A 24,265-nucleotide genomic window follows, 5' to 3' on the forward strand; every position below is an offset into this window, starting at 1 on the left:
TGCAGCATTGACAACATTTTCAATAGCGGTTCAAACAACTTCCCTTTAGCAGCAAGCATTTGGCAGCGAACACATCAACAATCACTCTTCCCAGATCTCGCCGAGATCACCCCAAGATCACAAGCTTACGGTCTTGGGCCTGGGAAGGAGCTCCTCGTTGGATCTCATCCTGTGGAGATTCGGGCAGTTGCCAGGGAGGGCTTGTGCTGGAAGCCGTGAGAGACGGCTATGGCGGAAGGGTGGCAGCTCATTGTACGCTGTACAGTGCCTGCCAGCTACAGGATAAATATGTTGCTGGATTTTGAGTGCAGTGTGTGCGGGGGAGGGGCCGAGAACAAAAGCGCTGCTGCCGTGCAACCATCTCATGTGTGAGGAGTGCGCGGTGCAAATGGCGACCATCCAGATGAAGTGCCCGATTTGCAGCAAGTGGATCAAATCGTGTACGGTAGATGTGGCGGAGGCGTACGAAGCGATGAAGGAAGAGGAGGAGCGGCGAAGGCCAGACGAGGGTTTTATGCCACAGAAGAAAAGCCGGTGGGATTAAAGGTGCATCTTTCGTGGAAATCCAAAGACTATCCACATTACTTTTTGGATTCTTACTTAAGTATCCTTGCACGTAGCCACATACTTGGAGAAGAATCTTTTGTTTGATACGGTGCACGTTTTCCATACGATTATCACCAACTTGAACGCTTCATGTTTAGAGCAGTACTTTGTTTCCATACGGGTCAAACGGAAATAAAACACGTGAAATGTGATCGCTGGTAGTATAAAAGACCCTTCTCCAGCCTCTGTTTCCTCAACCCACAGAGGAGTAGAAAACAAAAGCAGCCATTCTCCAATCAAGTTGATCAGATCGATCAATTTCAACATGGCTGCAATCGTGTTGATGATTGCGTTTCTCGTGATGGCTGCAGCATGGAAGATGGTGTGTATCCGCAAGAGAGAAGAGAGGGCACGATTTCTAGCGTCGCTCCACCCCGTGAGAGACGCACACAAGATCCTGTGGTACATGTACTCGGTGGAATTCCCCTTCCTCTCGCAAAAGGCGCTCGAGTTTGGCACAATCCGCACGCTCGGCATCCCGGGGATCACAAAGTACCAAGACCAAGTACGGCCTCAAGGATCCGCAGAAGCGAGCCGCCGAGACCAACATTCTGGTGAGCGAGATGATCCACCACCACGTCGACAGCGATCGAGGCTCGTACGCGGTGAGGAGATTGAATGGAATCCACAACAAATTCAAGATCCCAAACGACCAATTCGCCTACGTCCTCTGCCTCAACGTGGTCAGCCCCATTGATTTCTCCGAGAGATTTGGATTCCGCAAGTGGACCGACAGCGAGAAGGAGGCCGCGTATGTTGTGTGGCACGACGTGGGCGTGAGGATGGGCATCACAACCATCCCAGATAGCATTCCAGAGATGCGGGAGTACATTCGCGATTACGAGGCCAAGAACGCCATCTTCACGGACAAGAACAAGAGCATCGTCCAGGATCTCAAGCATCTGGTGCTGGATGCATTTCCTCACCCCGTGCAGCCGCTGGTCGAGACTGGGATCTGTGCACTCATCGATCCCACAATCAGGAGCGCTGTTGGATTGGAAAGGCCTCCAGCAATTGTGGAGTGGATCATCTTGGGTGCGTTCAAGCTGCTGGCCGGGAGCTTCGTGTCCGCGTTCTTGCCTCCCAGACGTGTGGAGGATGCAAAGGGCAGCATTGAGGTGGACTGGTGTCCCAATCCCGCTGCCAATCCGGAAGAGTACCGGCAGCTCAACGTGAATGTGTATCGGCCACCAGCATTCGAGAAGGGATACAAGCTGGCGGAGCTGGGAGCACTGAAATCAGGCAAGCTTGGACCATACTACGATGGAGGCTTGCGCTGCCCCTTCCGGCAAATGCACGCATAGGAATAGAACGGGCATAGGACAGTCGGTCGGAGAACAGAGCATCATTTAAAAATGCGTAGTTTACATGAATCTTTTTGTAATTTTAGCGGAAAGGTGGCTAACAAAACCAGATGTTCGAAACAAAATTTAGTTTTATCCAAATGGGGAAAAAGAATATCAGAAACACACTTCTTTCTTTCAAGTGGCCATGATGACCTCCCGGAGGCGGTCGACGAGCTCCGGATTGATCTGGAACGCCTTCTCAAGCACAGCATCGGTGATGGCGGGATTGGACGCAAACACGGCCTTGGCAACTGCGGTGACACCGGCGTTCTGGGAGTTGAATCCCGCGAGAGCCACGGCAGGGGTCTCGCCGACATTGAGCTGGAAGTGCACAAGCCCCCGAGGGAACACGAAGAGATCACCTGGATGCAAGGTCTGCGCGAAGAGCGTGTTGTTGGTGGTGCTCACGAATCCCGCGTAGAGAGTCCCCTGCTGAACGTAGAGGATCTCAGTGCCCCGGGGATGGACGTGAGGGGCATTGAGACCGAATGGAGCGTAGTCGACCCTTGCGAAGGAGACTCCTAGGGTGTTGAGCCCCGGGAAGGAGATCACGTTTCCGGCGGTGACGGCGGAGCCAAGCTTGTTGTTGGTGTTCCCGGATTTCTGGAGGCCCGAGAACTTGAAGTCGGCAGCGGCGGTGGCGGCAGCGGGCTTGCAGGTGAAGCCGTTGATGATGGGGGCAGCGGCGCTGGTGTCGCGCACGCAAAAGTCTTGGAGTGCGTCCGGGTCGGCGAGTGAGAATGCAGCAGAGATGGTGACGAGGATCGCGAGGAGAATTGCACGGGAACTAGACATGGCGATGATGTTGCTTTGAATACTCGCTTCGCTTTGCTTTCTTGGTGATAGAAACCAGGAGATTAGCAGATTGATGTTGTTCTTTCTTGAGAAGCTCCTTGTTGCTCTTGAGAGATGGAATGCTCTCCTGATTTTGCTGGCTTTTGAAGTGGGATGAGATGCTTGGTTTGATCTCAAGGCTAAGATCGTTTATATAGTCGCAGAAAAACACTGACTTTGTCAAACTGATTTCTCCGAGGATGACGAAATCCAGTGTGTAGGGAGTCACAAAACAAAAGGCAACGCGTATATCAAACTATTGCTAAGCCTTGTGCCGGCCCGCCTTTGTGCAGTTCATCTCCACCAGGGTCGGCAGCAGCATATTAAAGAAGCATCTTCTTGAAGTTTAAAGAAATAAATAAGAGACAGAACTTTGCTCAAGAACATTTCTCTGGAAGAGTAAGAGCTGCAAGGAGCTCTGGAGGAGGATTGTCAAGAATCAGCGAGGTGTGAAGGGCCCTCCTTCGCAGTGGGATGTTGACAAGGTCTGTCGTAAACCCACATCCTCACGATGTGGCATTAGACAAAAAGAGATACATTGTGCATGCAAAACACAGAACCTCCATCCCCTTCATTGATCTTGCAATTCTTGAGCGGCTCCTCAGCCTTGGAGCAGCATCCATATGAAGGAGAACAAGGTGCTAGTAAAAATTTGTTCTTGTTCACCAGAACCCTCCACAAGAGCATTTCCCATCTTCAAACACATGAAACCTGCTCGAATCCCTGCACACCACACTCCTCTTCTCAACCCTCGAAACGAAAGCAGTCACAGCGTGACAATCCTCGCAAACCCTCAAGTTCTTGGCAATCCGAATGGGACCCTCATCACCCTTCAAGTTGATGAGCGCGCAAGCCATAGCAAACCTCTCACTATGCCCACACAAGGCATCCCTCCTATCCCCCTCGGCCATCCCTTCGCCCCGCAAGGCACACCTCAAATCCGGGACGAAGCCGTGATCGCAAATCTTGGCCATAAACTCCGCCACCTTTGCCACGATCATCTCGCCCTGCGGGTGATGGCTGCAATCCCCGGCCCAAAACCTGTGCACGCCACCGCCCTCGTCGATCCACCAGCTTTCTCCAGCTTGCTTGAAAGCTCCCACACTCCTCCGCATGGCCTGGATCGCCATGGATTCCTCCCACATTCCAGCGCCAGCGTATGCATTCGCCATGAGAGCGTACGCCGCGCCGTCGCCAGCGTCGATCTTGACGAGCTCCTCGAACGCCACCCTCCCGATCTCGGTGTTCCTCCACTTGGAGCACGCGCCCAGTAGCGTCGTCCAGATCATCGCGTTGGGTTCCAGCGGCATCGCACGGATCGTCGCGAGCGCATCGCCCAGGTGCCGCGCTCGCCCCAGGAGATCCACCATGCAGCCGTAGTGCTCGATCTTTGGAGCTATGCCGTGGTGGAGCTCCATTGCCAGGAAGAACTCGCGGCCCTTGTCCACGAGCCCGGCGCGGCTGCACGAGGTGAGGATCGAGAAGAAGGTAGGGCTCGTCGGCGGGATCTTTCGCTCGATCATCCGGTCGAAGAGCTCGAAGACGCGATCCTCGCGCGATCCCTGGTGGCTGTATCCGGCGATGAGCGCGTTGTAAGTCACGGAATCTCTCTCACCACTGGCGATGGCGTCGAAGATCCTGTGAGCTTCTTCCACCTCTCCACACCTTCCATAGAAACCAATGAGGGAATTCGCCACCACCGTGCTGTTCTTGAGCCGCCCGGCACGGATCATCGCGTGGATCTTCTTCCCGGTCGCCAGATCCGCGAGGCTGGCGCACGCCTTGAGTGCTGCGATGAAGCTCTGCGCGCTGGCCTCCATTCTTTCCTGCTGGACCAAGCGGTGGAAGAGCTCCAGCGCGATCTCGCCATCGCCGGCGTGGGCGTAGCTAGCGATCATCGCGTTCCACGCCACGAGATCCCGCCGGGGCAGCCGATCGAACACCCCTCTCGCCTCCGCCACCGATCCAGCTCGCGAGTAGCCCTCGATGAGCGCGCTGGCGACAAAGAGATTGGTCTCGAATCCATCCCTGGCGAGCTGCGTGTGGATTGCTGCGATGCTCTCCACGCTCGCGGCCTTCACCACTCTCCCATTCATCGATCTCTTCCCTTCCTCACTGGCTCCTGCGGCGATGGAAGCCTTGATCCCCGCGACGTAAGCCCGCGCATCGATCGCCGAAAGCTCGCTCCTCATCCTCGCGAATGCCGCAAGAGCTCGTTGGCCATCGCCGCACTGCGCATAGCCCATCACCATCGTCGTCCACGCCGCCACACTCTTGCGATCGATCCTCTCAAAGATTGTGCTCGCCTCGTCCATTCTCCCACACTTGGCGCACAGGTCCACCATCGCAGTGGCCGCGAATCCATCCAGATCGTCGCCGGTCACCGCGAGGAAGCCATAGATCACCCGTCCTCGATCCAAGAACACCGCCCTCGATGGGATCTTCTTCTCCTTGGCAGCAGCGATGGCGCAATCTCCGATAGCCGCCACGCTCGCCCGGCGATTGATCGCGAGCCCGTGCCGTCTCATCCGATCAAAGAACTCAACCGCCGCGGCCACCTCGCCGGATTGGACGTAGCCCAGGATCAGTGCCGTCCACGCCAGCGCGTTGCGACGATCGCCCAGGAAGACTTTCCTTGCATCAGCCATGCTTCCACACTTGGAATACATCTCCACCAGCGCGCTCGCCACGGATGGATCTCTCTCGAGATTCAAACTGGAGAGCTTTGCGTGGAGAGCTCTCCCTCTCTCCAGGCTCGCCATCTTCCCATGATCTTCGCTGGTGGCCATGCTCGAGCAAGCAGTGATCGCAGCAATGAAACTCCTAGCATCTGGTCTGACGTGACGATCGTTTTCTTTCTCCATCCGGTGGAAGATCTCCAAGGCCATGACTCCTTTGCCAGTGTGAGCGTATCCCTCGATGAGCGCGTTCCAGGAATCCAAGCCTCGCTCCACTGGCATTGTCTCGAAGAGCTGGCGGGCTGTGGCGATGCTGCCACACTTCGCGTACATTTCCACCAGAGCGTTCCATATGCCGGTGTGGAGGTCTCTCCCATCGCCGTGGAGATGGACTAGCTCGGCGTGGATTCTCGAGCCTCGATCTAGATCCCGGATGGAGCGGCAGGCTTTGAGAGCGGCGATGGAGGTGGCGAGAGGCGGAGTGGTGCCGGAGTCGAGCGTTTCTTGGTAAGCTTGTCGAGCTTCTCTGTTGTTGATCTTCTTCCGGGAAGATGATTTGGGAAGAGATGGATCGCTAAATTTCTTTGACTCGAGATTTTCGCATCGATCGATCCATTTCTTCTCACAGGTGGAAGTCGACTGTGGTACAAAGAAAGAAATGAAATAGACTGCGAAATAAGAAGAAACTCTACCTTCTTCTTCCTTTCGTGGAGATGCCCTTGCTCCATGGCCGCATTCCTTAGGAAAGAACAGATCGCGGGCGCTCTTGAGATGGGCAGGGGCAAGCGCATCGCGGCCCATTGCCCAAGAACCCTAATCCCCATTTCTCTACGCGGGGGTTTTAGCTGCTCTGTTTTTCTAGGGTTAGGTCGATGCTGCTACTGGCGCTATGGGCGACGCTGGCGACGATCGCGTCCACAACCGGTGAGACTAGCCCTCTCTCCAATTGGATTGATGTGATCGCATTCTTCGGGCAGGAGAGATATGCGTCTCGCAAGGCAATCGATTCCCGAAATTCTCCCTGGAGGGGTGGGCTCCTCGCAAATCGCCCCGCGGCACAGACGCGCTGAAGCTGTGTAGGATCTTCAGCGGCAGGACGTGCTGCACAGGGATCCAGACGCAACACGCGCTGCTAGCACTGAGAAATCTGGCCGTGAATGGAGAGGGCGATGAGGTGTGCCAGTCCGTGTGGGAAGTTCTCGAGTGCTCCGTGTGTCATCCTCGGGTTGGAACTTCGCCGGGGCCTCCAGCGATCTGCCAGGATTTTTGCAATGTGGTATTCTCGTCTTGCTCCTCGGCATTCTTCGCCATGGATCAACCCAAGCAAGTAAGCTTTTTTCTTTCCTTTCTTTCTTCCTTTAACACCATCTTAGTTCTTCTCGAGCTTTCTTTCTTTGTTTTCTCTTCTTCCGATCATCTTGCTTCCTGCTTTTGTTAAGTTTTTCTCTTCGCCAGAGTCTTCGTCACCTCATTCTTCTCGAGCTTTGGTTTTTTCTTTGGTTTTGGTTTTGGTGTTGGTTTTTGGTTGTCCTATCTACTCGCATTGTAGAGGAAGGACTGATATCTTTCGATTCATACAGGCTCTGCTACCTTGCGGCTCGTCCGAGATTATCTGCGCGCAAGGAACGGAGTGGACAAGGAACAGTAGCCACTTCTGCGAGTTAGCCGGCTTCCGAGTGGTGGAACGCGCAAGCGGAGAGTTTTGCTACGATGGAACGCCAGGGGAATCACTGGAGAAGACGAGTCCATCAAGCAAAGATCAGAAAAAGAAGAAGCAGAAGAAGCAAGACAGAACGCCGAGTCCGGAAAGCCCGAGCAAGAAGTTTGATCGCGCGTTCCTGATGACGGACAAAGTTCTCTGGGCGGTCGCAGGCCTCGTTCTCACAGCCGGTGCCGTGCTCTTCAGGTGAATTTTTTTTTTCTTTCTTCTCCTTTTTTTTTAGGCTGAGTCGCTTTCTGTTTTGGATCCAGGCAAAGAGGATCACGATCTCGGCAGCGTCGAGCCGCACTGATGAAATCACTAAAAGAGGCGAGATCTTCACAGCAGGCGGCGTACGATAAGAAAAGCTAAGCTTTTCTTGTGTATTTTTACTTCTGTAAAGATGCATTTGTTATTTGCATCTCTAAAGACATGGCGCGTCGACCTTACCAGGACTCAAAAGCGGAAGCTGTTGATGCTTGGTTTGCAGCTTGTCATGCCGATTGTGGAAGAAGCTGCTGCCATAGTTTCTTTCTTTATAGCTGAACAGGAAGCATTGCTTGAGAGTACGGAGAGGTCCAATGCTTCACTGCAAAAGAGGGCCCTTCACACTTCACTGATTCTTGATAATCCCCCTCCACAGCTCTTACTCTTCCAGAGGAAAGTTCTTGATCAAAGTTGTGTTTCTTATTTATTTCTTCAAAATCCAAGAAAATGCTTCTTTAATATGGTGCTACCGACCATGGTGGAGATGAACTGCACAAAGGCGGGCCGGCACCAGGCATAGGAATAGTTTGATATACGCGTTGCCTTTTGTTTTGCGACTCCCTACACACTGGATCTCTTCATCCTCGGAAACATCAGTTTGACAAAGTCAGTGTTTTTCTGCAACTATATAACCGATCATAGCTTTGAGATCCTACCAAACATCTCATCCCAAGCCAGCAAACATTTCAGGGCAACATTTCATCTCTCAGGAGCAACAAGGAGCTTCTCAAGAAAGAACAACATCGATCTGCTAAATCTCCTGGTTTCTATCACCAAGAAGGCAAAGCGAAGCGAGTTTTCAAAACGAGATCATCGCCATGTCTAGTTCCCGTGCAATTCTCCTCGCGATCCTCGTCACCATCTCTGCTGCATTCTCACTCGCCGACCCGGATGCACTCCAAGACTTTTGCGTGCGCGACACCAGCGCCGCTGCCCCCATCATCAACGGCTTCACCTGCAAGCCCGCTGCCGCCACCGCCGCTGCCGACTTCAAGTTCTCGGGCCTCCAGAAATCCGGGAACACCAACAACAAGCTTGGCTCCGCCGTCACCGCCGCAAACGTGATCTCCTTCCCGGGGCTCAACACCCTCGGAGTCTCCTTCGCAAGGGTCGACTACGCTCCATTCGGTCTCAATGCCCCGCACGTCCATCCCCGGGCCACTGAGATCCTCTACGTTCAGCAGGGGACTCTCTACGCGGGATTCGTGAGCACCACCAACAACACGCTCTTCGCGCAGACCTTGCATCCGGGTGATCTCTTTGTGTTCCCTCGGGGCCTTGTGCACTTCCAGCTCAATGTCGGCGAGACCCCTGCGGTGGCTCTTGCAGGATTCAACTCCCAGAACGCAGGTGTCACCGCGGTCGCCAAGGCCGTGTTTGCGTCCAATCCCGCCATCACCGATGCTGTGCTTGAGAAGGCGTTCCAGATCAATCCGGAGCTCGTCGACCGCCTCCGGGAGGTCATCATGGCCACTTAGTGTGTTTCTCTTTGTGTATGATATTCTTTTTCCCCATTTGGATAAAACTAAATTTTGCTTCGAACATCTGGTTTTGTTAGCCACCTTTCCGCTAAAATTACAAAAAGATTCATGTAAACTACGCATTTTCAAATGATGCTCTGTTCTCCGACCGACTGTCCTATGCCCGTTCTATTCCTATGCGTGCATTTGCCGGAAGGGGCAGCGCAAGCCTCCATCGTAGTATGGTCCAAGCTTGCCTGATTTCAGTGCTCCCAGCTCCGCCAGCTTGTATCCCTTCTCGAATGCTGGTGGCCGATACACATTCACGTTGAGCTGCCGGTACTCTTCCGGATTGGCAGCGGGATTGGGACACCAGTCCACTTCAATGCTGCCCTTTGCATCCTCCACACGTCTGGGAGGCAAGAACGCGGACACGAAGCTCCCGGCCAGCAGCCTGAACGCACCCAAGATGATCCACTCCACAATTGCTGGAGGCCTTTCCAATCCAACAGCGCTCCTGATTGTGGGATCGATGAGTGCACAGATCCCAGTCTCGACCAGCGGCTGCACGGGGCGAGGAAATGCATCCAGCACCAGATGCTTGAGATCCTGGACGATGCTCTTGTTCTTGTCCGTGAAGACGGCGTTCTTGGCTTCGTAATCGCGAATGTACTCCCGCATCTCTGGAATGCTATCTGGGATGGTTGTGATGCCCATCCTCACGCCCACGTCGTGCCACACAACATACGCGGCCTCCTTCTCGCTGTCGGTCCACTTGCGGAATCCAAATCTCTCGGAGAAATCAATGGGGCTGACCACGTTGAGGCAGAGGACGTAGGCGAATTGGTCGTTTGGGATCTTGAATTTGTTGTGGATTCCATTCAATCTCCTCACCGCGTACGAGCCGCGATCGCTGTCGACGTGGTGGTGGATCATCTCGCTCACCAGAATGTTGGTCTCGGCGGCGCGCTTCTGCGGATCCTTGAGGCCGTACTTGGTCTTGAAGAGCAGATTTGTGATCCCCGGGATGCCGAGCGTGCGGATTGTGCCAAACTCGAGCGCCTTTTGCGAGAGGAAGGGGAATTCCACCGAGTACATGTACCACAGGATCTTGTGTGCGTCTCTCACGGGGTGGAGCGACGCTAGAAATCGTGCCCTCTCTTCTCTCTTGCGGATACACACCATCTTCCATGCTGCAGCCATCACGAGAAACGCAATCATCAACACGATTGCAGCCATGTTGAAATTGATCGATCTGATCAACTTGATTGGAGAATGGCTGCTTTTGTTTTCTACTCCTCTGTGGGTTGAGGAAACAGAGGCTGGAGAAGGGTCTTTTATACTATCAGAGCTATCATTTCACGTTTTTTTTATTTCCGTGTGATCCGTATTTTGTACCATACACGTAGCCATATACTTGGGAGAGAAATCTTTTTTGTTTTATTCGGTGCACGTTTTCCATACAATTATCTGGTCCATGCAATATATCGGTCCTACCAACTTCGTTTAAGATAGTTTCACCATCCACAAAGTAATGTAGGTTTTCACGAAATATAATCCCACGGGCTTTTCTTCCTTGCCTTCGCCCCTCCTCCTCCTCCTCTTCCTTCATCACGGGTTCGTATGCCTCCCCGATGTCTTCCGGACACGACTTGATCCACTGGCTGCAAATCGGGCACTTCATCTGGATGGTCGATATTTGCACCACGCACTCCTCACACATGAGATGGTTGCACGGCAGCAGCGCTTTTGTTCTCGTCCCCTCCCCGCATACACTGCACTCAGGATCATATTTATCCTGTAGCTGGCATTCGGCTTAGGCACCGTACAGCGTACGATGAGCTGCCACCCTTCCGCCATAGCCGTGATCTTGGCCCCGAGCACGTACTTGATGGCAGCGAAGCCGTAATCTCCAACTGCCCGAATCTCCAAGGATTGTCGTGAGGATGAGATCCACGAAGGAGCCCTAGTCGAAGAACCAGCTCAATCCCAGGCCAAAGACCGTAAGCTTGTGACATTGGGGTGATCTTGGTGAGATCTAGGAAGCGTGATTGTTGATGTGTTCTTGTTGTTGCTGACTGCTAAAGGAAGTTGTGGTTTTACTACCTTGTTGTTGCTGCCTACTTACGTGGTTTTACTACTTTCAATCTTGATTTTTTTGTTGTTTCCATAGCAAAAAATTGTAAAAAATAGTTAACACAACTCAAGCTACTTCTCTCTACACTTCTTATGCAGGCAACAATGAATGGAAATGACTAGTGGCTGGCTCACTGGTTTGATCGAGCATGATAGTAAGGACTTCATACTGCCACTGCTTCTTTCCCCGCTGCTGGGCGGCCTTTTAAGCGAGTTGCTCGTATTTAACCCAGGGCACAAAATGTGGAGCATAGTCATTAAGTAATCCCCATCATTCTGTGAAGTTTTACTCATCGAGATTTGGTTCTAAGAGATAACTTGCTCAAGCTGGGCATGCTCCTCCCTCCTCCCTACAGCTGCCGCATAGATATTCGCCATGAGAACGTAAGCTCAAACACCACCCTTCCAAACTCCATATTCTTCCAATTCGCACACGCGCCAGCACCACCATCCAAATCCTCACGTTTGCTTCCACCGGCATGCTCCTCAAAACACCTACAGCCTCCTCGATTTTGTTTTCTCCTCCCAGCAAATCCACCAGGCAAGTGCAGTGCTTGATCCCAAGAGCTAAATCGCATGTTTTCTTCAGCATCTCGAAGAGCTCCCTGCCTGGATCGACCAGTCCGGCAGCCGTGAGAACCGAGAGGAATGTTGGAGCATCCAGCTTGCACCACTCCTCTTGCATCCTCCCGAACAATTCAAACACCTTGGCAGTGTTTCGTGGATGGCGGTATCCTGCTATCAGTGCGTTCCAAGTTACCGACTCTCGCCTCCCCTCAGGAGTGGCAAACACTCGCTGGGCTTCCACCATGCTGCCGCATTGGCCGTAGACAAAACCAGTATAAAAGGCACATTCTCTACGATAAAAATCTCCACACTGTCTGCGTCCTAGTCCCTGACCAAGCTCCGGCCGATTTTCAGCAGCCTCTTTAAGCCCGAGTCATTGTTCTTGATCTTGTGCGGGACGTAGATCACTTCCACATCCGGAGGGATTGGTCTCGCTGCTATCATGCCTTGCACTCGCGGCTGGAAGCTCGCGGCCTTGATCTCTTGCTGCAAGCTTCCATCCTTTGTCGCCATCTTAGTTCTTTTTCTTTCCTTCTTCTCTCTTCGTGATTGTTTCCTCTTATCTTGCTTCGAGCTTTTGTTAAGTTTTCGGTCTTCTTCATCACTTGATTCTTCTCGAGCTTTTGGTTTTGTTGGTTTTGGGTTTGGGTTCTCTAAAATGCAAGAAGATAAGCAACAGGAAGGATTGATATCTTTCGATTCATACAGGCTCTGTTATCCGAGGTCATCTGCGTGCAAGGAACGGAGCAAGGAACAGTAGCCACGTCTGCGAGTTAGCTGGCTTTTGAGTGGTGGAACGCCTGCAACCGCCCAGAGAACTTTGTCCGTCATCAGGAAGGCGCGATCAAACTTCTTCCTTGGGCTTCCTGGACTTGCCGTTCTTTCGTGCTTCTTCTTTTTCTGATCTTGCTTGCCCAATGACTCCCCTGGCATTCCATTGTAGCAAACCTCTCCGCTTGCGCCTCGTTCTCACTGCCGGTGCCATGCTCTTCAGGTGAAAAAAAAGCTTCTCCTTTTTTGAGGCTTATAGTCGCTTTGTGTTTGATCCGGGCGCAGCGTTGAGCGGCACTAATGAAATCACTGAAAGAGGCGAGAGCTTCTCGCATTTGTTATTTGCCACATCAGCAAATATAACTCCACGTCAGCACTAAATCAGGACTCAACATGTTCAACATGACTCAAAAGAGGAAGCGATTGATGCTTGGTTTTCATCGCATAGTTTCTTTTTTTTTCTAGCTGAAGAGGAACAATACGTTCAGAGTAAATGCTCGAGAGTATATTGGGCTTTTCATGCTTCACTGCAAAAGAGGGCCCTTCACACTTCACTGATTCTTGACAATCCCCCTCCACAGCTCTTACTCTTCCAGAGGAAAGTTCTTGATCAAAGTTGTGTTTCTTATTTATTTCTTTAAAATCCAAGAAAATGCTTCTTTAATATGGTGCTACCAACCATGGTGGAGATGAACTGCACAAAGGCGGGCCGGCACCAGGCATAGGAATAGTTTGATATACGCGTTGCCTTTTGTTTTGCGACTCCCTACACACTGGATTTCTTCATCCTCGGAAACATCAGTTTGACAAAGTCAGTGTTTTTCTGCAACTATATAACCGATCATAGCTTTGAGATCCTACCAAACATCTCATCCCAAGCCAGCAAACATTTCAGGGCAACATTTCATCTCTCAGGAGCAACAAGGAGCTTCTCAAGAAAGAACAACATCGATCTGCTAAATCTCCTGGTTTCTATCACCAAGAAAGCAAAGCGAAGCGAGTTTTCAAAACGAGATCATCGCCATGTCTAGTTCCCGTGCAATTCTCCTCGCGATCCTCGTCACCATCTCTGCTGCATTCTCACCGGATGCACTCCAAGACTTTTGCGTGCGCGACACCAGCGCCGCTGCCCCCATCATCAACGGCTTCACCTGCAAGCCCGCTGCCGCCACTGCCGCTGCCGACTTCAAGTTCTCGGGCCTCCAGAAATCCGGGAACACCAACAACAAGCTTGGCTCCGCCGTCACCGCCGCAAACGTGATCTCCTTCCCGGGGCTCAACACCCTCGGAGTCTCCTTCGCAAGGGTCGACTACGCTCCATTCGGTCTCAATGCCATCCCCGGGGCACTGAGATCCTCTGCGTTCAGCAGGGGACTCTCTACGCGGGATTCGTGAGCACCACCAACAACACGCTCTTCGCGCAGACCTTGCATCCGGGTGATCTCTTTGTGTTCCCTCGGGGCCTTGTGCACTTCCAGCTCAATGTCGGCGAGACCCCCGCCGTGGCTCTTGCGGGATTCAACTCCCAGAACGCAGGTGTCACCGCAGTTGCCAAGGCCGTGTTTGCGTCCAATCCCGCCATCACCGATGCTGTGCTTGAGAAGGCGTTCCAGATCAATCCGGAGCTCGTCGACCGCCTCCGGGAGGTCATCATGGCCACTTGAAAGAAAGAAGTGTGTTTCTCTTTGTGTATGATATTCTTTTTCCCCATTTGGATAAAACTAAATTTTGTTTCGAACATCTGGTTTTGTTAGCCACCTTTCCGCTAAAATTACAAAAAGATTCATGTAAACTACGCATTTTTAAATGATGCTCTGTTCTCCGACCGACTGTCCTATGCCCGTTCTATTCCTATGCGTGCATTTGCCGGAAGGGGCAGCGCAAGCCTCCATCGTAGTATGGTCCAAGCTTGCCTGATTTCAGTGCTCCCAGCTCCGCCAGCTTGTATCCCTTCTCGAATGCTGGTGGCCGATACACATTCACGTTGAGCTGCCGGTACTCTTCCGGATTGGCAGCGGGATTGGGACACCAGTCCACTTCAATGCTGCCCTTTGCATCCTCCACACGTCTGGGAGGCAAGAACACGGACACGAAGCTCCCGGCCAGCAGCCTGAACGCACCCAAGATGATCCACTCCACAATTGCTGGAGGCCTTTCCAATCCAACAGCGCTCCTGATTGTGGGATCGATGAGTGCACAGATCCCAGTCTCGACCAGCGGCTGCACGGGGCGAGGAAATGCATCCAGCACCAGATGCTTGAGATCCTGGACGATGCTCTTGTTCTTGTCCGTGAAGATGGCGTTCTTGGCCTCGTAATCGCGAATGTACTCCCGCATCTCTGGAATGCTACCTGGGATGGTTGTGATGCCCATCCTCACGCCCACGTCGTGCCACACAACATACGCGGCCTCCTTCTCGCTGTCGGTCCACCTGCGGAATCCAAATCTCTCGGAGAAATCAATGGGGCTGACCACGTTGAGGCAGAGGACGTAGGCGAATTGGTCGTTTGGGATCTTGAATTTGTTGTGGATTCCATTCAATCTCCTCACCGCGTACGAGCCTCGATCGCTGTCGACGTGGTGGTGGATCATCTCGCTCACCAGAATGTTGGTCTCGGCGGCGCGCTTCTGCGGATCCTTGAGGCCGTACTTGGTCTTGAAGAGCAGATTTGTGATCCCCGGGATGCCGAGCGTGCGGATTGTGCCAAACTCGAGCGCCTTTTGCGAGAGGAAGGGGAATTCCACCGAGTACATGTACCACAGGATCTTGTGTGCGTCTCTCACGGGGTGGAGCGACGCTAGAAATCGTGCCCTCTCTTCTCTCTTGCGGATACACACCATCTTCCACGCTGCAGCCATCACGAGAAACGCAATCATCAACACGATTGCAGCCATGTTGAAATTGATCGATCTGATCAACTTGATTGGAGAATGGCTGCTTCTGTTTTCTACTCCTCTGTGGGTTGAGGAAACAGAGGCTGGAGAAGGGTCTTTTATACTATCAGAGCTCGTTTTTTTTATTTCCGTGTGATCCGTATTTTGTACCATACACGTAGCCATATACTTGGGATTTTTGTTTTATTCGGTGCACGTTTTCCATACAGTTATTTGGTGAAACTCACGTTTAAGATAATTCATCATGCACAAAGTAATCTTAATTACCAGATTTCCACGAAACTTTAATCGCACCGGCTTTTCTTCCGTTACATAAAACCCTGTTCTGGCCTTCGCCGTTGCTCCTCTTCCTTCCTCTTGGGTTCGTACACCTCCGCCACATCTACGATACATGATTTGATGCACTTGCTGCAAATCGGGCACTTCATCTGGATGGTTGCCATTTGCACCGCGCACTCCTCACACATGAGCAGCAGCACTTTTGTTCTCCGGCCCTCCCTCCATACACTGCACTCAGGATCCAGCAACATATTTATCCTGTAGCTGGCATATGGCTTAGGCATTGTACAGTGTACGAAGAACTGCTACCCTTCTGCCATATCCGTGATCTTGGCCCCGAGCACGTACTTGATGGGAGCGAAGCCGTCTCTCATGGCTTCCAGCACAAGCCGTCCCTGGCAACTGCCCAAATCTCCGCGGATTGTCGTGAGGATGAGATCCACCAAGGAGCCCAAGTCGAAGAACCAGGTCCTTCCCAGGCCCAAAACCATAGGCTTGTGATCTTCGGTGAGATCTGGGAAGAGTGATTGTTGATGTGTTCTTGTTGTTGCTGCGAAACATTTGCTGCTAAAGGGAAGTTGTTTGAACCACTATTGAAGATGTTGTGAGTGCTGCCCAAAGAAGCCAAAGTTGCTTTAACGTGGTGGTGGTGGGAGGCCCGGAGGAAAGACTGTGATTGTAGCGAAGAAGAACTGTTAGCCATGAGTAAATACCTAGAAAGCTCTACTTTTTTCCTAATCTTTAAATTAAGCCAGAGTTAGATTTTTATTTCCTTTTTATGTACATTCATAAATAGAAAATAAAAGTATAATTATCATATTTCTAATTAGAAATAATATAGCTTTGTTCAATCTTAGAGTTGAACTTGTAAAACATGGACGCGTTAAGGTTAACTGGATACTCCTTGTTTTTGACATTGGTTTTGCTTGCTCACTGGTTTGATAAAACTTCAAGAAGTGATCACAATCAGTCTGTGAAGTTTTACTCAAAGGGATGTAATTCAAGATTCGGTTCTGGAGATAATTTGCTCAAGCTGGGCATGCTCTTCCCACCTCCCCGCAGCCGAATAGATATTCGCCATGAGAACGTAAGCCGCAGCTTTCTTCTCCTCCATCCTCACAATCTCCTCAAACGCTACCCTTCCAAACTCCACATTCTTCCACTTCGCACACGCCGCCAGCACCGCCATCCAAATCCTCACGTTTGTTTCCACCGGCATGCGCCTCAAAACACCCACAGCCTCCTCGATCCGGTTTGCTCGTCCCAGCAAATCCACCATGCAAGAGTAGTGTTCGATCCCAAGAGCTAAATCGCCTGTTTTCTTCATCGTCTCAAAGAGCTCCCTGCCTCGATCGACCAGTCCGGCATGGCTGCAAGCTGTGAGAACCGAGAGGAAAGTCACGGCATCGGGCTTGCACCGCTCCTCTTGCATCCTCTCGAACGATTCAAACACCTTGGCGGTGTTTCCTTGATGGCTGTATCCTGCTATTAGAGCGTTCCAAGTTACCGAGTCTCTCCTCCCTTCAAGAGTGGCAAACACTCGCTCGGCTTCCACCATGCTGCCGCATTTGCCGTAGAAATCCACCAGAGAGTTTCCAACAATCGGGTCCATGTCGAGTCGAGCACTACGGATCAGCGCGTGAACTTCTCTGCCGGTTGCCATAGCTGCGAGGCTTCCGCAGGCCTTGAGAACAGCGACGAAGGTGACGCAGTCTGGAGAACAGCAGCCTTCCGCCAGCATTCGCGAGTAGAGTTCCAGAGCAGTGCCGCTCTCGCCGTTCTCCTGATAGCCCATGATCATTGCCGTCCAGGAAACTGTGTCTCGGTGCTTCGTCCTGTCGAAAACCTCGCGAGCTTCTTCCAGGCTGCCACACTTGACGTACATGTCCACCAGGGAGCTCGCGACGAACATCTCCATCTCAAGCCCCATGCTCACGGCTCTGGAGTGGATGTCCCTGCCTTTAAGCAAGAACTCCGGCTTGCGAGCCTCGCTTCTTGTTGCAGCACTAGCACAGGCCTTGAGAACCGCAACGTAACTCCGAGCGTCTGGTAGAATCCTGTCCCTTATTTGCATGCGGTCGAAGAGCTCAAGAGCTGATTCTCCGTCCCCGTTCTCGGCATAGCCGAGAATCAAAGTGTTCCACAGTACCAAGTTGCGGCCCTTGATCCTGTCAAAAGCTCGGCGGGCACACTCAATGTTCCCACACTTTGCGTAGGCGTCCACCAGGCTGCTCGCCACGAAAATGTCTTGGTCCAGTCCAGTTTTTGCAGCTCGAGAGTGTATCTCTTTCACTCTCTGAAAACAGCAGGCCTTGATAGCTTTCCCTTCCACCTGTTTGCCTTCCACCTTTGGTACCACGCTTAAACAGGCCTTTACTGCTGCGAGATAAGTCACGCGATCTGGAGTCCACCCTTCTTCTTGCATTCTCCAAAACAGCTCAACAGCAACTTCACCCTCCTTGTTCTCGGTATAGCTTTGAATCAGTGCACTCCACGAAGCTACGTCGCGCGTCCGCATCTTGTCAAACACTCGCTGAGAATCCATCAAGCTTCCACACTGCGAGTAAACGAAGATCAAACTGTTTGCGAGGAAGTGATCCAACTTGCAACCGCACTTCATTGCCTGCGAGTGAATTGCCATGGCTTGCTCCAAGCACGTAAGTTTCACCATCTTTCCACCGAATTCCTGTAGCCTTTCCGTTGTATCCGCTGTAAAAGCCGCGCAGGCTTTCAGTGCCGCAAGGAAAGTAACTCGATTGGGCCTGAAGCCTTCACTTTGCATCCCGACGAATAACTCCAAACCCAGCCCGCCTTCACCATTCTCGGCATAAGCTAGAATCATCGCATTCCAGGACACCAAAGTGGGCTGGATCATCCTGTGAAAGACCCCGTTGGCGTCGACTAAACTTCCACAACCAGCGTACGTAGAGATCAGCGTGTTGGCCACCGAAGAACCGATTCCACACCCATCTCGAGCAGCCAGAGAGTGTATTGCTAAAACCTTCTCCAGGCACTGAACCTTCACAGCTTTCCCGTTTATCTTCTCGCCTCTCTCCTTCTCTGCCAAGTCCGAGCAGGCCTTGAGAAGAGCGATGAAAGTTACCGAGTCGGGAGCACAGCCATCTCCTTCACTTCTCATGCTTGAGAAAACGTCCAAAGCCGACTGCCCGTCACCACCCTCGGCATAACCCAGCACGATCGAGTTCCAAGTAACCACGTCGCGTTTCACCATCCTGTCAAACACGGCCCGGGCGTCCACCAAGCTTCCACACTTTGCGTACATATCCACCAGAGTGCTGGCCACGAATATGTCCGAGTTTAATCCGCTCCTCACAGTTCGAGCGTGAATCTCTCGTCCAGTCCCTAGCGCTGCGAGCTTGACAAGCTTTCCTCCAACTCTTCTCCCTTCTTCTTTCGCAGCAAACCGAGAGCAGGCCTTGATCGCTGCCAGGAAAGTCACTCGATTCGGAGCAAGGCCCTCGACGTCCTCCATGCGAGAGAAAAGCTCCAAGGCCTCTTCGCAGCCTCCATTCTCCGCATAGCCCAGGATAATGGTGTTCCACGACACTAGATCGTGCTCCCGGATCCTCTCAAACACGCGCCGAGCCTCCACCATGGAGCCACACTTCGCGTACATTGCCACCACACTGTTGGCCACAAAAACGTTTGAGTCGTCCCCATTGCTAGCAACATCCATATGAATTCGCTTACCGGATTGGAGGTCGCGCGCGCTGCCACACCACTTCAATGCGGCCAAGACGACTGGAATCCCCGGCCGGATCCCGCGAGCGCGCAGCTCCTCGTAGATTTCGCCGCCCGATCTAGAGCTCATGGGGGGATGTGGCCACGGCGGCTTGGCGTGATCCGAAATATGCGTCTGGGGGAGACCGCCCATGCTCCTCAAGAAAACCCTATCTAGTGACAATTAGCAAAACCAGTTAGAAGGAAAGAAGCTCACATGACATTCTCTACGAGAAAAATCTCCACTTTTGCTTGTAGTTCTTCTTGTGCGGGACGTCATCCGGTGGTTTTGGTTTCGCTGCTACCATGCCTTCCACTCGCTGGCGGCCTTGATCTGCGAGGCTGGCGGCTCCAGTGCATCACTGCGAGCTCGCCACTTTGATCGGCGAAACCAGTTACACTTTGGAGCTAGCGGCTTTGATCTGCGAAACCGGTTCCACCACTTTCGCGCTGGCAGCTTCGATCTCGTCTTTGTTCCACCTGCGAGACTTTGATCTGCGCTCCACCGCAGAGGCCATAAATTCCGGGGAAGACAAAAAAGGCTCCATCACCCTTGTTGCCGGTGTCACCGTGGTTGCCAAGGCCGTGTTCGCATCCAATCCTACCATCACGGAAGGTGTTCCAGATCAGTCCGGAGCTCGTCGATCGCTCATCTAGAGATCCTCAGGCGGTGACGATTGCCGGAAGGGCAGCGCGGGTTTCAGTGCTCCCAGCTAAAGACATTGTCATCTTTCTACGTTTCTTCCGCCATAGCTCCATTTTGACGGTTTTTCTTGAAGATCACATCGACCTTGGCGTACATGGTTCTTTTTATCAAAGGAATGGATCTGCTTCGCATTTGGATTCGAGAGTTATACAAGTTCTACCATATAATCTCTTGCCTTTTTAATTTTACTCTTTTTCTTTTTATATTCTGCTGCCAATCGGATAGTCTATATAAAGTAAGGATTATTAACAGGTTCTTAAATACTATAAACTTCCCACTTTTATTTACAGAAGGCTAGAGTGTATGACCAAAACATTATAAATTTCCCTTTGTTTTAAATTAAAAATGATTAATTAGTGGTGAACTAACATTAATCTTAATCTTGTGTATGACTTTTGAGGTGATTTTCCATCATGAGGGATGGAAACCTTTGTATCAATTATGGGAAACAAAATACAAATAAAGGCTTTAGTGAGAAGTAAAGAATAAATGGATGGTGTAATGGAAAGTAACAATAGCACTATTGATAAACCTATGGCCATAGTGACAATTAACACTAAAGTATGAATAGCAATGGTTTATCTATGCTCATTCATCTTGGTATTTATAAAGTTCCCTTCCACAGTAAGCCATTAATAATAATAGAGTAGTTACTTAATAGCACAATCCTTTGAAAACAAGGGTAATGAAAGAGCCTTTATAAAGATATTAGCCAAGCAATATTCTTTTTACACACTTCAAATGAAATAATAGTAATATGTATCAATATACATTTATAGACATGAAGTAAAGAGTTAGATTGTTTGCCAAAGCAATATCTAATTGATTATCACAATATAAAAATGTCGTTAATGATATCAATCATAAGTCAGTCTCTATAGCCATAATTTCATGAATAACTAGACGAATGGCAATATATTCAAATTTTATAGATAATACTGCTCTACAATGTTGATGCTTAGAAAATGAAGACAACATTAGAATTGTAAAAAAGACATGGATTAAGAATGAGTTCTAGAGCGAGTATAGATAGTGCCATGATTAATTGTTCTTTTAAATTATCAAAAAACTCATTTTATTCAATTCCTAACAATATTTTATTAAGCTTAGATACTGCTCTAAAGAACTAGCAATATATAGGCTGAGTAGCATTGTGAATGTGCTAACTAAACTTTAATACTCCAAAATAGTAGTGTAAAGAATAAATTCCACAAAATAAAAGATCCTAAAATCATGATTAAAATGATAAAAAGTTTGGGTGGGATGAGATTGAGTTTGAGATCTAATCTAAAAACAATTGCAAGATTGTAGCACACTTTATTTCTTTCCCCTTAAGCCAATTGGAAAAGGGGCAATTGCTTGATGAGAGAGCCCTTAGTGGCTATTTTATTCCCATTTATCCTCCAAGGTTCCAAGGATCCACAGTGATAGTATATTCAAATCTCATCTCATGATCACATGCGCTACAAAGATTGAGTCCGAGACTAAATTCAAAACCAAATTTGAGATCAAATATGAGACTAAACTTGAATACTAATACAAATTATAGGGTAAAAGCTCAAAGCACTTGTTTCCTAGGGGTTATAAAGGGTTTCAAAAGTATAATAAGGAGAGTGAGGCTAAGAACCTAATCTTAAAACTCTTTAATAATGCTTTTATATTGTATTAGGATTTTGACTAAGAGTTAATAGCCTTGGTTAGTGGATTTAAGAAGTGCTAAAAAGGCTTCTCAAGGAAGTGTTCAAAAGTAACTCCCATCCAACCACCCTCGAGCTACCTCAAAAGCTCCACTATGCCACCACTCCATTATAAGCCCTAGGGTAGGTTAAATCCCTTACTTTAACATAAAAAAGAAATTAACTATGATGCTCTTAACTTGGGTGGAGTGATGCTCCATTTAAGTACTATAAGGCCTTACACCTTTTTAAAGGGCTTGAGTGTTTTTTTAGGACAAAAGTGAGGAGTTAAAGTACCTAGATTGAGCTGTTAGGCCATAGTGTTTCCATCTAAAGTCTTGAACTAAAAAATGTGTTTAAAACTTTAGATATAAATGGTTTTATAAACAAGTTTTGTTATACCAAAGGGTGTTAATAACTTAGAAGTTTGGTATGCTTGGTTGCTTATGTGTTTGAGAAGTGTAACTAAACCTGACCAAACCTTAAGTTTAATCTATCTCGGAAAAGGGATTAGGAAAAAAAGTTTAAGAATTTGTGAAGAGATAATTAACACCTCACTGAGTAGTTGAAGCTAAATAGAAGCAAGTAAAAGTTAATATAATAGGAGTGGACTTTAGTAAGGGAATTTATTTACAACTAAAGGTAAATATAGGTAAGCAATATAACAAAAGATTTTATATATATATATATATATATATATATATATATATATATATATATATATATATAAAGATGTTGGAATTCTATAGGCTACAACCATGCCCAAATATGTATATAATAATGAAATATTATAAAGATTTAGTAAAATAAATGAGTTTAAATAAATTTACAAAAGAATTAAAGATTGTAGTACCTTGCTCAATATTATGGATATATTTCAATGCCAAGGCAATAGCAAATAGAACTACCATCTACTATATCAAAAGTTCTTAATTGTGAATTAATTAATTTTAATAGGAAAACTTGAATGATTTGGTCATAATAATAGTACTATTAACATAAGAGAGTAATGGAAAAGAAAAATAATGGTATATTCTTAAAATAAAGAATCTACATCAATTGAGTGAGTTTGAAACTCTTCTCCACGTAAATATGCATTCTTCTTCATAGAGATAAGTCAAAATAGTGGTAGAATGTAAGCATTGACATAAATACTACTCTAAAAGAAAAGTTAAGCAAGATAAAAATCTTTATAAAGTGAAGCCTTATGCTCAATAAAAAGGTCCCTTTCATAGATATAAAAAAGGACATTAAAATAAAATAAAAAATTGAAAAATTACTAACACAAAGTTACTATAAGTGATATTAACAACCTCTAACACATGCTTGGAATTCAAAGCAATTTAGATCTTAGTCCACCAACTAAATATAATTGTCAATGTTATCAAATAGGAAGTGATTGAAAGAGCCTAGAACTTGAAGAAGCCATGTCAACAAGACAAAACAAATTTACCATGATAAAATCCTCAAGAAAGTGATAAAAAGAAAATATAAAACTACATTGACACTTAAATTAAGTTTTAAAATTATAATAAAATTTGAATCCAAGAACAAATACTTCATAGTCTAAGTAGTCTGAATTTTAAAACTGGCATCCGATAGAAAATTTTTAGGAGGAAAGAAATGTACAAACCCATAAACACTGTTAGTTAGTTAAACCCCAATCTATTTGAGGGTTTTTAATGAATTATTTTCAATCAAGATCATGAGTATATACAATAAAATATACCCCCCATAAATCCCAGCAAGTATAAGCAAGCACTAGCGAGGTGAAATCTAGTGACAAGCATGCCATATTGCTAGCAGCTGCCGAACAAGGAGATAGTAGGTGACCCACGGTATAACCCATCCTCTAGGTTAAAGATTGAACTAGAAATCACACTAGAATCTATCCTGGTGGATCCTACAAGCCCCCAAGAGAGCTCCCTAGGCTAAGTGCCCTCCTCTTCATTCTTTAAGCCTCTTGGCCATGGAAAAGTCGCTTCTCATCTTGCGCTGGCAGTGCCGCTGCCGCAGAATCTTCTCCTATCCACCGCCAAATCCACCACCAAATCCATGCCGCATTGATCAAGATTCAAAAACACACCACAATCTTGGATCTCCGAGATTCACCATTGATACCTTGAATCAACCGATTAGCCCAGACTAGGCACTGTGCACGGCTTTGCCACCTAGGGTACCAAGCTCCTCGCCTCTCATGGACAGTAAACATGCAGAGAGGTGTTAAAGGGCATCTTCAATCTGCTTCAATCTGAAAGATATACTAAAACCATGATGCCACAACCATTCTTTGTTTGGCTACAAGCAGTTGGTGCTCCAATTACCCATCCAGCATGTCCTCTCAAAAGCTAGTGATGAGATTCTTAAAGCTACAGGGGGAAGCGGTTGGTCTTTTTAAAGGTGCAATCCAAGAACAAACAAAAGCCAGGCTCCCATTGTCTTATGGAGCATATTCTATTTTTCTACACCTCTCTCCTAAAGGTTAACAAAAAACGACTATAAACTTTATTTAACAAAATGTTTTAGAAGCCCATGCATGTTTAACTACTGGTTTAATATTCAATGTTGTCTGATATGTAAAATATAAAACTAAGTTACAGTCAT

At 48.8% G+C, this 24,265-nt stretch overlaps 5 protein-coding genes and 1 pseudogene across 5 annotated transcripts; 3 read left to right on the forward strand and 3 right to left on the reverse strand.

The window, feature by feature from the left end:
• Positions 1-2,063: 2,063 nt before the first annotated feature.
• Positions 2,064-2,747, reverse strand: LOC112350957 (putative germin-like protein 2-1). The gene has a single exon (XM_024688024.1). It carries the CDS (start codon positions 2,745-2,747, stop codon positions 2,088-2,090), a length of 660 nt encoding a protein of 219 aa, XP_024543792.1. The 3' UTR covers positions 2,064-2,087.
• A 362-nt stretch (positions 2,748-3,109) lies between these two features.
• On the reverse strand, positions 3,110-6,312 carry LOC112350982 (pentatricopeptide repeat-containing protein ELI1, chloroplastic-like). Its single transcript, XM_024688055.1, has 2 exons — positions 6,157-6,312; positions 3,110-6,103 (listed from the first exon to the last, which is right to left on the reverse strand). Exons 1-2 carry the CDS (start codon positions 6,286-6,288, stop codon positions 3,449-3,451), a joined length of 2,787 nt encoding a protein of 928 aa, XP_024543823.1. The 5' UTR covers positions 6,289-6,312; the 3' UTR covers positions 3,110-3,448.
• LOC9654190 lies at positions 6,294-7,732 on the forward strand. Its single transcript, XM_024688057.1, has 4 exons — positions 6,294-6,388; positions 6,442-6,791; positions 7,045-7,370; positions 7,436-7,732. Exons 1-4 carry the CDS (start codon positions 6,337-6,339, stop codon positions 7,533-7,535), a joined length of 828 nt encoding a protein of 275 aa, XP_024543825.1. The 5' UTR covers positions 6,294-6,336; the 3' UTR covers positions 7,536-7,732.
• Positions 7,733-8,248: 516 nt separating this feature from the next.
• Positions 8,249-15,492, forward strand: LOC112350958 (putative germin-like protein 2-1). Its single transcript, XM_024688025.1, has 2 exons — positions 8,249-8,890; positions 15,469-15,492. The coding sequence occupies exons 1-2, from the start codon at positions 8,249-8,251 to the stop codon at positions 15,490-15,492; spliced, it is 666 nt and encodes a 221-aa protein (XP_024543793.1).
• On the forward strand, positions 13,388-14,425 carry LOC112351039 (annotated as a pseudogene).
• An 848-nt stretch (positions 15,493-16,340) lies between the features above and the next one.
• Positions 16,341-19,434, reverse strand: LOC112350984 (pentatricopeptide repeat-containing protein At2g13600-like). The gene is made up of 2 exons (XM_024688056.1): positions 19,250-19,434; positions 16,341-19,185 (listed from the first exon to the last, which is right to left on the reverse strand). Exon 2 carries the CDS (start codon positions 19,173-19,175, stop codon positions 16,539-16,541), a length of 2,637 nt encoding a protein of 878 aa, XP_024543824.1. The 5' UTR covers positions 19,176-19,185; positions 19,250-19,434; the 3' UTR covers positions 16,341-16,538.
• Between the last annotated feature and the right edge of the window lie 4,831 nt (positions 19,435-24,265).

This window comes from Selaginella moellendorffii, unplaced genomic scaffold (genome assembly GCF_000143415.4).
Source record: "Selaginella moellendorffii unplaced genomic scaffold, v1.0 SELMOscaffold_56, whole genome shotgun sequence".
NCBI classification, from domain to species: domain Eukaryota; kingdom Viridiplantae; phylum Streptophyta; class Lycopodiopsida; order Selaginellales; family Selaginellaceae; genus Selaginella; species Selaginella moellendorffii.

What these genes read in the sequence shown, in the direction of transcription:
- LOC112350982 (XM_024688055.1), bottom strand. Translation starts at nt 6,288, where the DNA reads ATGGGGATTAGGGTTCTTGGGCAATGGGCCGCGATGCGCTTGCCCCTG. An exon ending in TCCACGAAAGGAAGAAGAAG is followed by an intron (nt 6,104 to 6,156) that starts GTAGAGTTTCTT and finishes TTTGTACCACAG; the next exon opens with TCGACTTCCACCTGTGAGAA.
- LOC112350958 (XM_024688025.1), top strand. Translation starts at nt 8,249, where the DNA reads ATGTCTAGTTCCCGTGCAATTCTCCTCGCGATCCTCGTCACCATCTCT. An exon ending in TCGTCGACCGCCTCCGGGAG is followed by an intron (nt 8,891 to 15,468) that starts GTCATCATGGCC and finishes TTTTCCATACAG; the next exon opens with TTATTTGGTGAAACTCACGT.
- LOC112350957 (XM_024688024.1), bottom strand. Translation starts at nt 2,747, where the DNA reads ATGTCTAGTTCCCGTGCAATTCTCCTCGCGATCCTCGTCACCATCTCT.
- LOC9654190 (XM_024688057.1), top strand. Translation starts at nt 6,337, where the DNA reads ATGCTGCTACTGGCGCTATGGGCGACGCTGGCGACGATCGCGTCCACA. An exon ending in GACGATCGCGTCCACAACCG is followed by an intron (nt 6,389 to 6,441) that starts GTGAGACTAGCC and finishes TTCTTCGGGCAG; the next exon opens with GAGAGATATGCGTCTCGCAA. An exon ending in CCATGGATCAACCCAAGCAA is followed by an intron (nt 6,792 to 7,044) that starts GTAAGCTTTTTT and finishes CGATTCATACAG; the next exon opens with GCTCTGCTACCTTGCGGCTC.
- LOC112350984 (XM_024688056.1), bottom strand. Translation starts at nt 19,175, where the DNA reads ATGTACGCGAAGTGTGGCTCCATGGTGGAGGCTCGGCGCGTGTTTGAG.